Source organism: Podarcis liolepis (assembly GCF_965112155.1).
Source record: "Podarcis liolepis genome assembly, chromosome: 15".
NCBI classification, from domain to species: domain Eukaryota; kingdom Metazoa; phylum Chordata; class Lepidosauria; order Squamata; family Lacertidae; genus Podarcis; species Podarcis liolepis.
Window position 1 is genome coordinate 1,650,623 of NC_139566.1, and position 13,396 is coordinate 1,664,018.

Sequence of the window (13,396 nt, forward strand, 5' to 3'; positions counted from 1 at the left end):
TCCAGAATGCGGCAGCTAGACTGGGGACTGGGAGCGGCCACCGAGACCATATAACACCGGTCTTTCAAGACCTACACTGGCTCCCAGTATGTTTCTGAGCACAATTCAAAGTGTTGGTGCTTTAAAGTTCTAAATGGCCTTGGTCCAGTATACCTGAAGGAGCGTCTCCACCCCCATCATTCTGCCCAGACACTGAGGTCCAGATCCGAGGGCCTTCTGGCAGTTCCCTCCCTGCGAGAAGCCAAGTTACAGGAAACCAGGCAGAGGGCCTTCTCGGTAGTGGCACCTGCCCTGTGGAACACCCTCCCACCAGATGTCAAAGAGAAGAACAACTACCAGATTTTTAGAAGACATCTGAAGCAGCCCTGTTTAGGGAAGCTTTTAATGTTTAACAGACTATTGTATTTTAAATTTTGTTCCCCAGAGTGGCTGGGGAAACCCAGCCAGATGGGCAGGGTATAAATAAATTATTATTATTATTATTATTATTATTATTATTATTATTATTATTATTATTATTATTAGTTCAGTGCTATATTGCAGAATTCTCAGGGGTGGGGTGGGACTTGCCTTCCAGAGCTTTAAACCATTGAGAGAGATCAAGAATGGTGGAGTTTTCTCCAAAATGTCCCAATTGGTTCCTTCTTTGGTTAGAATTTACTGCAATGACAAGTGAGGACTGGGCAGCTTCCACAGTACACAGAGGCAGAGGTGAAGACAAAGGTGCAGCCACTCATTTATTCCCAGAATCCTCAGCATGAAATGGGATCTTGCAGCCATGTTCAGAATAATTCTTTTGCGACCGTTCTTTAAGGGTGAGGGCACTGCAGCTGCAGAAGACTTCCACAACAAAATAAATGACTTTCCTCCTGTTTCAGGAGCTAGTTTGCTGTACAGACTGACCAAATGGATATCAGGAACAAGGAGGGATATATTAAATATGAAGAGCAGTGGGCAGAGCATTATCTTACAGGTTCAGGTTGGGACTCGGATTGTAATAGCCTATTGTTATCTGAACTGAAAGAGTATTGGTTGTGAAACACCACATTCAGAATTGCAGGACTATCTCAAACAATCTTGATCCATCAGAGACAGTGATCAGGAATGGAATATAACTAATTTCTCGTTACATGCAGCTCAATACAATGGGGTTAAATTACAGGTACATTTAATATTTCTAGAAAGTAATGTTGGTTCTTTAATTATTCATCCTGATTAGCTGCCTCCTACTGTTCAACTCAGGCCTCAGTAAAATGACATAGACTTTGGGGGAAAAGATGCAGCCCAGTAAGCCAGCACCAGATGCCAAGATGGAGAAGATCTCCACAGCCACCATGTACTTCCCCTTGGTGCTCAGGTAGGTTGGAACAAAGGACAACCAAACACTGCAAAATACTAACATGCTGAAAGTGATAAACTTGGCTTCGTTGAAACTGTCGGGCAGTTTTCTAGCTAGGAAAGCCACAGTGAAACTGACAATGGCCAGGAGACCCATAAATCCTAAGACACAGTAGAACATGAAAGCTGAACCTTCATTACACTCCAGTACAATTTTTTCTGGCATTGAATGCATGTCCAAATCTGGAAATGGGGGAGAATTTGCCAGCCACACAGTACAAATCGTGGCTTGAATAAGAGAGCAGGAAAGAACAATGGAGCTGGCCAATTGTTTCCCCACCCACTTCCTCATCCTGGACCCCGGCTTGGTAGCCATGAAAGCCAGAACCACAATGGTGGTTTTGGCCAATATGCTAGAAACTGCCACGGAAAAAGCCATGCCAAATGCTGTCTGTCGAAGGAGACAGGTCACTTTCTCAGGCTGGCCAATGAAGAGCAGAGCACAAAGGAAGGAGAGAATGAGGGAGAGGAGGAGAACGTAGGTGAGGTTCCTGTTGTTGGCTTTGACGATGGGAGTCTCCTTGTGCTTCATGAAAATTCCAAGTACCAAAGCTGTGATGACAGCAAAAGAGAGAGAGAAAGTAGCCAAACAGATCCCCAAAGTTTCTCCATAAGACAAAAAGGTCAGTTCTTTTGGAATGCATCCATCCTGGTCATGGTTTGGATACTGATCTCCACGGCATTCAGAACAGTCATCCATATCTGAAAGAGAATAGACAGGTGTCTATACAGTGATGCTCTGTGTTTTGTGCTTGATGAGGAAGGATGGACATCAATATTGGACAACCCTAAATAATGTCTCTTAGCTCAGTATCTGAAAGATGTTTCTAACCTAAGAAGCCATTCTCAGCTATGTAGCTTTTTGGGCCAGTCTGAATAACAAAACTTCTCTCTCTAGGGATGGGCAACAAAACCCTTCATATGGACTTCAGTGTGGATTTCTGGATTGTGATGTGTTCATTTCAGATAGATGGTTAAAATGAGGCCCAGGTTCACTTCAAAAAGAAGAAAGGGTCCAGAAATTCTATGAAAGAGAATAAATAAATAAATAAAGCATATAAATGCACAGAAAACAAATTGTGTACATTGTGCTCACATCCTGTATATGGGTTTTGTTGTTTGTGATTCTCCTCCCCCATGGTGATTAGTTCACTGTTATCGCCCTGACTTCTTTGCTGCACACTACAATTTCAATGGCAGAGAAATTGTATTTGCCACCATGATCGGGCTTTATTCTCCAGTCACAAAACATTACTGTATAAATACTAAAATTTGGAATCACGGGATTATTTCTTTGATACCTGAATTTGGTCAGGTGAATCTGCATTCAGCCTTTTTTGTTTATGCCCCACTTTCCAAAATTTTAAAACTAATTAATAATACTAAAACCATTTGTCTTTCTACCTCTGGCATTGCATTTTGCTGTGTGTGTGTGTGTGTGTGTGTGTGTGCATAAAGTACTTAATAATCTTAATCATATTTTGGTTTATAGTGTACTATTATTTATCTATTTATTTATTTATATTAAGGTGTATAGAACTTTTCTAGATACCGGTAAATAAAATGAAATAAAAGACACAGAACAATTTTAAGCTGCATCTTTTACTTGATAGAGTAACTAGTTTGTCCATTTTAGCAATCGTTTTTTCTGTGCACATTGTATTAGGTATATAATACATACAGTCATACCTTGGAAGTTGAACAGAATCCGTTCTGGAAGTACGTTTGACTTCCAAAACTTTCGGAAACCAAAGCACGGCTTCTGATTGGCTTCAGGAAGCTCCTGCAGCCAATCAGAAGCCGTGGAGGACATTCTGCTTCCGAAAATCGTTCAAAAACTGGAACACTCACTTCCAGGTTTCAATCGTTCAGGAGCCAATTTATTTAAGAGCCAAGGCGTTTGAGATTGAAGGTATGACTGTATTTATCATATGGAAGCACACAATTACATATTTGCTTTTAAAAATGCTTATTTTAATAAAACTGGTGTCTGTGTGAGCCAGATTGAGGCAAAAATGAGAATTAGGAGATAAAGGTATGCAGGGTAGCCCAACTTTAAGATTTACTGAATGTTCCACCCTTCATTTTTCAGGTTATGCTTAATGCTTCTGCCCACTGTGACCTTAAGTCACTATGACATTCAGGGGTAATATCAGGCGGTACCCACCAGTTGCTCCAGTTATGAGGGAAATTAGTTTGACATAAGCATGTAGTGGATCACACCATATGTAATTTATAAACAATGTATACTGTATACTGTACCCTTCTGGTTTGTTATCTTTCCTTCAGGACATGGGAGGCAATCATAGCAGCAAAATTCCTCTCCTTCCTTCTTGGCCTTCCTGTAACCTAAATAGCAATGATCATTGCACACCGAAAGGGGTAATGCCTGTAAATAAATGAGAGCAGATGATAGTGTGGGAGTTTGCATATCACCATGAAGAAGCCTTCTGATGTAATGAAATGTGTTAATTCTGGTACGTATAGGAAAATCATATCGTTTCCAGAGAGAATTGTTTATGCACCACGGCCAATTCTAGTTGTGGAATGTCTGGCAATATTACACTTGCGTTTCATTTATGACGAAGATGTTGGAATATGCATTGACTTTCTCAAAGCACGGTCCATTGTCTTATTTATTTAGATCAAATTCAGGTGTTAAACACAATTATCTGCCCTTCATACCACCTTGCCAATACAGTGGTGCCTCGCAAGACGAAATTAATTCATTCTGCGAGTTTTTTCGTCTAGCGAATTTTTCGTCTTGCGAAGCACGGTGTCGGAAAAGTTTTGGAAAAGCTTCAAAAATCACCAAAAACCTCAAAAAAGGCTACCACACCGCGTTCTATGAGTTGCTCCTCGAAGTCAAGTCACAACTTATTAACGGTGTTAAGAAAAAGGAAACAAACTTGCAAGACGTTTTCGTCTTGCGAAGCAAGCCCATAGGGAAATTCGTCTTGCGAAGCAGCTCAAAACCCGCAAAACCCTTTCGTCTAGAAAGTTTTTCGTCTTGCGAGGCATTCGTCTTGCAGGGCACCACTGTATTCCTTGCTTCAAGTTAGCTTCTTTGTCAGCACATTCATGTCTTGTACAATTTATTTTTATGTGCTATCCCCACATCTCCCCATAACCCACCTCCTTGTCATTGGGGTGTCCTGGTGCCCTAGACAGGCCACTGTAGTGCTGGTGCATCTGTGTGAGAGGAAAGGTCTCCAAATCTGGTCTCCAAGGAGCCTGTCATTGGACCTATCTTCATCTACTGCCCTTCCAGGTTGTAATGATCACCAGCCATCACTAATTCCTGTGAAACTTGGGACCTGGTTAGCTAAAGAGGGTGAAACACTGGGGAATTCTCTCTCTCTCTCTCTCTCTCTCTCTCTCTCTCCTCTCTCTCCCTCAGCACTTCTCCTGTAGCTGGCACAGTGAGAAAATTGTGTTGACTATGGACTATGAAATTGTGCTGCCTTTACATTTTTCATAGCTTTGGAAATCACTGTGGTTGGATTTCCTTTTTAATGTCTTAGTAAAGTAGCAGTTCAGGGGATGCGGGTGGCGCTGTGGTCTAAACCACAGTCTAGGGCTTGGCAATCAGAAGATGGGTGGTTTGAATCCCCGTGACGGGGTGAGCTCCCGTTGCTCAGTCCCTGCCCCTGCCAATCTAGCAGTTCAAAAGCACCTCAAAGTGCAAGTAGATAAATAGGTAAAGCTCCGGCGGGAAGGTAAACGGCGTTTCCATGTGCTGCTCTGGTTTGCCAGAAGCAGCTTAGTCATGCTGGCCACATGACCCGGAAAAACTGGACAAACACCGGCTCCCTCGGCCAGTAAAGTGAGATGAGTGCTACAATCCCAGAGTTGTCCACGACTGGACTTAATGGTCAGGGGTCCCTTTACCTTTGTAAAGTACCAGTTCACTGAAATTTTAGGCTTTTCTGAATATCAAGGAACTGATGATCTCACCAACTTATGCACTTTTAAACACGAACTCTCCCTCCCATTGTGCTGGTTTAAGCACCATGTTATTTTCAGTAGGTCCTCCATTACAAAGTCAAAAGCTGTTTTGGGAGACAATGGCCTCAGATCTCACCTGCCATATCTATTTTGACCCTGACAGGCAGCTGTTTCAGGGTTCAAACCAGAAACCAATCTTTCAACACTGAATAAATAACTGGAGACAACCTGAAGGAGACCTTACTTGGTTGAACCTGCTGGGCCACACAACTGCGTTGTCATGAATGTTGAACCTCCTGTCTGGGGAAGCCTGGGGGTCTATTTTTCCAACTTTGACTCTAAGGAAGGAGTCATTGGGGAATATGACCCAGTTGATAATATCAAATCCAGATACCAGTTCCCCATTTTGATCAAAGGAAACCTCTTCTTTAACACTATTGTTAAACGAGACACTTCTCAGAAAGTGGTGAAGCTAAATCAGTGGAGAGAGAAAAAGCAATAAATAAGGCTGTACAAAATGATGCAATATTACAAGTTTCAGACTTGATCACTTTGGTACATGGCCTGTTAAAAAGCTGTATATGGATTTATTATTTGCCCTGTTGAACGAGGTTGTTCTTAGAAACAGGTTGAGCCAAATGGGGGAGAATAAAGCATTAAAAACAATGTACATACACGCACAAATAAGCAACAGGGTGACAGTGCACCACCCTTTCCCTGGAGCAATGAAGATGGCAGGAGTGCCTGAATCAGGGGCCTCTGCTTTTCTAGGCAGCATTCCTGGCTACACTACAATGTCTCTTAAAAGTGGGGGGGGGGGATCCCTCTACTGCTTCATATGCCGGAAGGGAAGGGAACTGCTGAGGATTCTGAAACGGGTGGATATGGCATCCTAGAGCAAGAATGCCCTAGCAAGGGGAAGGGAGGAATGCAGCAAAAGAAAGAGAAGTGTGAGAGGAGTAGCCAAGTTGACATTAGGGCATCTTGGGAAGCACTTTTGCCTCAGACCTGGAAGGGCTCATCTTCACATCCCATCTTCATATTATTGAACTTTGCTACTGGCCCTTGTGCAGAATGTTCAGGGCTTCTTCACTTTCCTGGAATGATCCCAGGAAATCCGGAGTGGTTTTTTAAATGCTATGGCAGCCTGGTATGAAGTACTTCTCTAAAATGAGTATCTCTAAAGACAGACAAGCCCACTAGAGTCTCGGTGATATTTCATCAATTCCCCTCCCCCCCCCAAAAAACCCCCTCTCATTTTCTCCCTCCAAATCATTGAAAGATAACAGGCTTTCCCACACTGTGTTCAATAAATGTGCTTCCTTGGGTTGTACGAAGCACATGGCAGCCCATCAACCTATTTATGCACCTGCAGTTATTATGCACTTTCTGCATTAGTCTGATTAGTCCATCACATGCCACATAAGTTCACCCAGAACCTCCCATCTTAATACACTCTTCATCACTTTGTGTTTGAGTTTTGTTGCATGCCTGGCTTGCAAAGCATGTACCACGGCATCCAGACCTCTGAAATACAACATTACCTGCCATGGCTGTTGATCTATAAGTTCCCACCTTATTCCACCAGTTATCACTCTGGATTTTAATTTGGTGGAATGCATGGTGTGCAACGCATGTGCCAAAATATAGATTGCATTGTAGATGCTGTAGCTGTGGGAAGTCATGCTCATTTCAAAAACAGTGTCAGGAAGGCTCTCAAGCTTTTCCTGCCCGGTGCAGAATTCCCTGTCTTTCTTGTCTGAAGAAGGATGGGGCAAATAGCAGTTAAATGCTACTTCCCAGAAGTCCTTGATGAACCCGTCTTCTTTTTCAGAGAGAGGGTTTCTCATCTGAATAAATTTCTGGAACCCTGGAATATCCCTTGAGTGAACAGCAAAGGACAGAGCACCGTGCAGAAAACTTACATCCCAACTTTGTTGGAAGGGAAAGGATGTGAAATCCATCTGGGCTGTCATAATCCAAACTTTTGCCCTGGCTTGCACAGATACCCCTTCTATTTCTGCAATATTGGGCAACACTCTTAGTGCCATAATGGAATGGATTTCGCCGTTCACAATGACAACATTGGCAGTACTTCCCATAATAATATGGCATAGTTCAGAAGACTCCTCTACTGTTTCGATGAACTCACCAGAAAAGGTGAGCCTGGGGAATCTTTCTAGAAAATCAAAGCAGATGCCTCTCTCAGCAAACATGGGAAGAACGTTTTGTACAAATCTCTCTCCGTTGTCATCGCTCAGAGAAAGCACCCCGATCCACGTCCAGGTGAAATGAAGAAGCAACTGGAGAATCCCGACATATTGATGAGCTCCATTTGGGAACATGTAGCAGAAGAAAGCCGCATGGAAGTCAGTATCTGTTATGGGATGAGAGCCATAGATGACCTAAAAATAAGATTTTTGAAAAAGAAAAAGGGATACCAAATACATTTTTTTCCTGTTCATTTGGTAGTATTCAATAGTTTTTATTTGTTGATCTATTGATTTTACTGTGTGATGCCTTGTGCCTTATAAATACAAATACCATTCATTTACAAGAGATGTCTTCCCAATAAAAATGAAAATAAAATAGCTAATTAGGAGGATTGCCCCTCCCATTTATTTATATGAATGTAACTGAGTGGGAAAATATGCTGATTAATGATTTAGCACAAGGGTCACTAAAATGGCTCCTATGGGTGCAAACCTGCCCTCCATTACCCTCTACAGCACCTACAAAAGGTGTCAGCAAGTATCCCCTCCAAAATCTGCAATATATGAAAAATGATTTGCTCTTCCTGCCCAGTTCTTATTTTCACTGGGTTAGACACCCAGCATTGGACACCTGCTGCCCCTTCCATTCTGTCATGACGTATACACCCCACCATTTTGTGTCTCCTTTTCTGCCCTTTTAGGTGTAGAAGTCATTTTTTTCTAAGTCTTTGTGTCACACCCCACAACAGCTGTTTTGTTTGATGCCAAACATGCCAGCTATTCTGTGATGGGGACCCTCAGCACTTTCTCAAAATGCCGAGTGTTTCCCGCTGATCTAAAACATTTAGTGACCCTTGCAGGCACAGCAAACATTCAGTGAAAGTTTTGTTGTGACCTGTACAGGTGAGGAAAGTCCATTTGGAAGTTTATCTAACCTCAAAAGGGTCCTGTACTCCTAGATCCCTTTCCATTGCTGCTCCCTGGGGCTCGGGAGATTTGACATAAATCAACAAGCAAGCATAAGGATCGATAACCCTTTCTTCAGAAAACCAGACAGAAGCATGCAAAGAGAGATAATATATTTCAATTTCCGTTGAAATTTCCCTTAGATTTGATAACAGTTTTAACAGATTTTGCTGTGGCTGTATGGAAAAGGTTAGGGAACGTTCATGTTTCTTCAGCCCGAACATCACAGTGACCGATGCCAACCGACATCAGCACACTTAGGGATCTGCAGTGTCTTCACAGTTCGTGTGACAGACCTCAGAAACTCAGCATTTTGGCTAATCAACTTTATTTACATATAAACACACACGGAGAACTGCAACATGGCTTCCTCTCTCTCTAGCATCAGACAGCAAAGAGAAAAAGAACAAAGTACAATAGTCTCACGGAACACAGTAACACAAACATCCTGTCTCAGTCACTTCCCATTTTGTGGAGTCAAAACATACACCATCATGTGATAGACAACAATCCCACAAGCGGCCCATGGGGGTCGTTTTACCGGCCCACAAACGGCCCCTGAACTGAGCCACCCGCTCTGCGAGTCCCCGCATGCTGCACTAAACCGGTGCAGTGCAGCGTAGGGACTCACTTTCGTGGTGCTGGAAATCTGGCCCATGAAGGGGGCTCCGTGGCAGTGTACCAGCCCAGGCAACGTAAGCCTTGCCGACCCCTGATATTGCCCAATGAATTTTTTTTCATCCTTTTTTCTTGGCATGAGAATGCTCTTGGAATCGCACACCTATATAGATATAGATATATATACACATATATATGGAGCGGCTTTAGAACTATTTTATTCTGCCCCCCACTTTCCTCTCCCTCCCTTTCTTTGTTCTGTTGAAAACCTTCAACCTGTTCCCCATATGTGTCGTTTTCTTGCGCTAATTCTTGTTTTGTTCCTGTGGTATTTCACAACCCCTCTAATTCTCAATGATGGTAAAGGGAATTTCAGTATGAATCACTCAACCTTTCAAGTATCAACATGCAGCCTGCAGGGACATAGTCAGTGACAGTCGAGAATGCCATGTTAATCAACCATACTCCAAACACACAAGAAATGTCAATAGCACTACTGCTCCCATATCATTATGGCTTTGAACTCTTTGGAATTTCAGGATCTTTACAAATGGATATACAGAAGTCACATATTCAGTTACCAGATTTTGTGCTGCCTCGATAGATATTCGATGAATCATAGAATCATAGAGTTGGAATAGACCACAAGGGCCATCGAGTCCAACCCCCTGCCAAGCAGGAAACACCATCAGAGCACTCCTGACATATGGTTGTCAAGCCTCTGCTTAAAGACCTCCAAAGAAGGAGACTCCACCACATTCCTTGGCAGCAAATTCCACTGTCAAACAGCTCTTACTGTCAGGAAGTTCTTCTGAAGAATGGTCTATGCTACAATTCAATCCTAAACTGAAGGCCCATATTATTAGAGCTGCACTTCTGAAGCCCACCCCATATAGCTGTATTAACAGATCTTTTAATTTTTCTCATAAATTTTTATTCACCCATTATCTATGCTTAATTAAATATTCTATGTATATGTTTAAATCTACGTTTGGTTCTTGCTCCCATTTATTTAATAATTATTTGCTTAGATTCATACTGTTATGCTATTTATTTAGATGTTTTGCTTATGCTGCTCTATGACTGTAATAAAGTACTAGATATATAGGTCTGGTTATCCAAAATCAAGGAGTGAATCATTTCAGGCTGTAAGTTACGAATTGTACGTCCAAACAGAATATAGCAGTGACCCGATGGTGTAGTATATTATGTTTTAGGAGGAGTTAAATCTCCATTGAGAACCACCCAAACATTCAAATATAAGTCTTAAAGGGTATAGTGGAGAACAGAAAATGGACCGTTAACAACCAATATTCAATGCCCATATCTTACTTGCGGCAGCTTGTACATATAGAGGATGGTTGCCATGTGAAGACCTAGATCAGAATTTGGTCCCTCAATGACTGCTCTTGGAATGTTCTCAGTGTCACACTTGTAGTTTGGAATCAATCTTCCCTGCCTGGAGAAAAGTTCCATTGAGGCCAGGTAAGTCCAGCTTGGACTGAAATGGCTATTGTAGATGTGGAATCCCAAGGTGACGTTGGGCAAGATTTCAGGATTTTCATTTATTCCCTTTGTAGCAAATGCCAAAGCCACAACATGTTGGTAGAGCTGTGTCATTACTCTGAAATAAGAAAGCTACTTGCTGTGAAAATAATGCATCTTCACACAGACAAATAGATTTATGCCTATAGTCCAGTGAATCACATGGATACACTGGCAAACATTTCTTAGCATTGCAGATTGTTTGAACTGATTTTAATATTGCTTTTTTTATTGTTTAAACCCACTTTGTGACCTTGTGGGATAGGGCAAGTAACGAACAATGATTTCCTAAGTTCCAATTTTATAAACACTAGCTTAGATATTTGTGCTTCTTTATTTTTTATATTTCAGGCTTCTTCAGACTCCCTCAGGGCTGCCATAAATTCATTTAAAATGCTTTTAAAGCTTCCTAGTAGTTTGGGATAATAGGCTTAAGTGGAGGACAACCTTATGGACTAAGGTTGTTTATTAAAATGATGTTTTGATAATAAGGGAACATTGATATTTGCTTTGGGATCTTACATGTGCATGATGACGATGACTCAAGAGATGCTGTTGCTGAAACCAGCTTCTACAGGAGCGATCCTATGGAAAGATCTGTCAGAATAAGAAGCTTAGGATGCAGTAGATCAGGAGAAAGTGGGGAGGCCGCATTTAGCCTGGATGTAGGAAACAAGCTAGAGGACCTCTGATAATGCTTGTAGAAGCCAGGCCTTGAAATGGGGACTCTGTATAGTAAAAATGGCTCTAAATTATTTCCTTATCTAGAACAAGCTGGCAGCCAAAAATAGTTACATAAACTCTTACCTAATGAACTTTTATCAGTTCAAGGGAGCAGCAGCAGCTCACCAACTCTCTATAAATGAAGATGGTGCCCCAAATACAAAAAGCTTTGAAAGGGGCACAGACTGAAAGCTTCTTGGAGGAGAACGTGGCATGACTCAACAACCTAAATATCTCAAGGTATAGATATTACAGGGCTTCGGGGAACATTTGGAGGAAAAATAATGAATGCATCAGGATCTTGAATATAGGGCATTGAGACTGCAGCATCTGAAGCATTGACTTTGGCAGTGACTCATGAAAACACAATTGAAAATTGAAATGAGATACTGTGGATCTCCTGCTTAGCTAGCTGATTGCTGGGTCAGCTGGGACAGACAGCAGTAACTCTCCATCCATGACTCTCTTTAAGATACACCAGTGTAACTTGTTCATTCTGAGCCAAGACTGATGTAAGCCCCCCAACACAACACCCTAGCATAAAAAACTGACTTTGTAAAGACTTTTCAAGACCTGTTATTCACTTGCCAGGCTTAGCTTGAGCCGCAGCAGAGCTGCCATTGAGTGGCTTTGCATCTTGCTTCATACCAGATCCTTGTGCATAGGATGGCTGCCCAGAGCTTCCATAACACCAGAACTACGGGGAAGTTAGAGGGATGTAGTAGTAGCATCACCACCATTCACTATACATTCATTATATATGTATGATATGGTTAAAAGAAGACAACTCCTTACAGAAAGTCATCAAAAAGTTCAGGAGAGGGAGGTTCCCTGAAAGTCAAGACGCTTGAGGTCATATAGATTTGAGACATAATGCCAGCAATGATGAGGTCTCCTGACTGATAATATTGGTGAAGAATAGGAAGAGGGTCTACAATGGAACACCGAGCAACAGGAAGCTTGCACACAACTTGAGGCGGCAACAATAATACCAACAACACAAATGCTACCATTTTACAGGAGGGGATCTTCATTTTGGAAGACAGTTAATCTTTCTCCCCACCCCTGAATAGCAAACCTTACTAGAATGGCAACTCACTCAGCTGATTCAATGCTAGAAGCATGCAACGTACATAATCAGTGATCAGAGCTACAGAGCCTTGTGTGTCTATAGTTCAACCTCCGAATGGCACTGGGGGTATTAATAACATCTGCTAGTATAAGTCTGTTATTTGGAATGTGGTCATTGGCTATCCCTTAGGATGGAGAGAAAAGTAGCAGCAATTGTGATTAATGATAATTACAGCAGAAATAATCACCTGTTCTGGGTTATACATTCTCAGTGACTTTGGCAAAAAAAGTCAGCAATACATCTCAGTCAAAGCATAGTCTACCAAATATGAGTAAGTGCTATTAATTCAGAAAAGTGGATTAAATTCTTCCTCCCCAAATGCAATTGGAATACTTCAAAGTCCAAAAGAAAACTTCAACTGCTTTGGAGTAATCAGAGTATTTCCATATGTATTTTCCTACTTCAGAAGTCTGCAGACATTTCTGTCCCATTATGGTATAAATAATTAAAATATGTTATTCCAGATTACCTGATAAATTTTGGGCCCAGAAAAGAAGGAAGCTGAGAAAATGTTAGAAGGTGCTCCACTTTCTCCCCTTATTCTGCTCTGTGGAGAGAGATCCAAAGACGTGAATTTGGGGGAAGTCCCTCTTTCTAATACCCAGGTTAGATATCTGGGCCACTGAAACTGATCTCAGTTCCCATTTAGGGGTTCATTGGGTAACCTGGTCCCCAACTGTTTACAACAGAGAATGAGGGTCCCTATCAGGTGCAATCAACAATAAAACACACATATATTAAAACACACTACAACAAACATATACAAAAGGAAAATGCATAATAATGCAGATGGGGCAATGAACATTAATACTATAGATCAGTTTTGACCATTAGGTCTTGTTCGGCTATGTCC

At 41.8% G+C, this 13,396-nt stretch overlaps 1 protein-coding gene across 1 annotated transcript; it reads right to left on the reverse strand.

Moving 5' to 3' along the window:
- Positions 1-1,198: 1,198 nt before the first annotated feature.
- On the reverse strand, positions 1,199-10,763 carry LOC310693835 (vomeronasal type-2 receptor 26-like; the record flags this gene model as incomplete). The annotated part of the gene is made up of 6 exons (XM_083476219.1): positions 1,199-2,100; positions 3,661-3,787; positions 5,591-5,818; positions 7,272-7,751; positions 8,495-8,701; positions 10,476-10,763. 6 exons carry the CDS (start codon positions 10,761-10,763, stop codon positions 1,199-1,201), a joined length of 2,232 nt encoding a protein of 743 aa, XP_083332345.1.
- Positions 10,764-13,396: the final 2,633 nt, after the last annotated feature.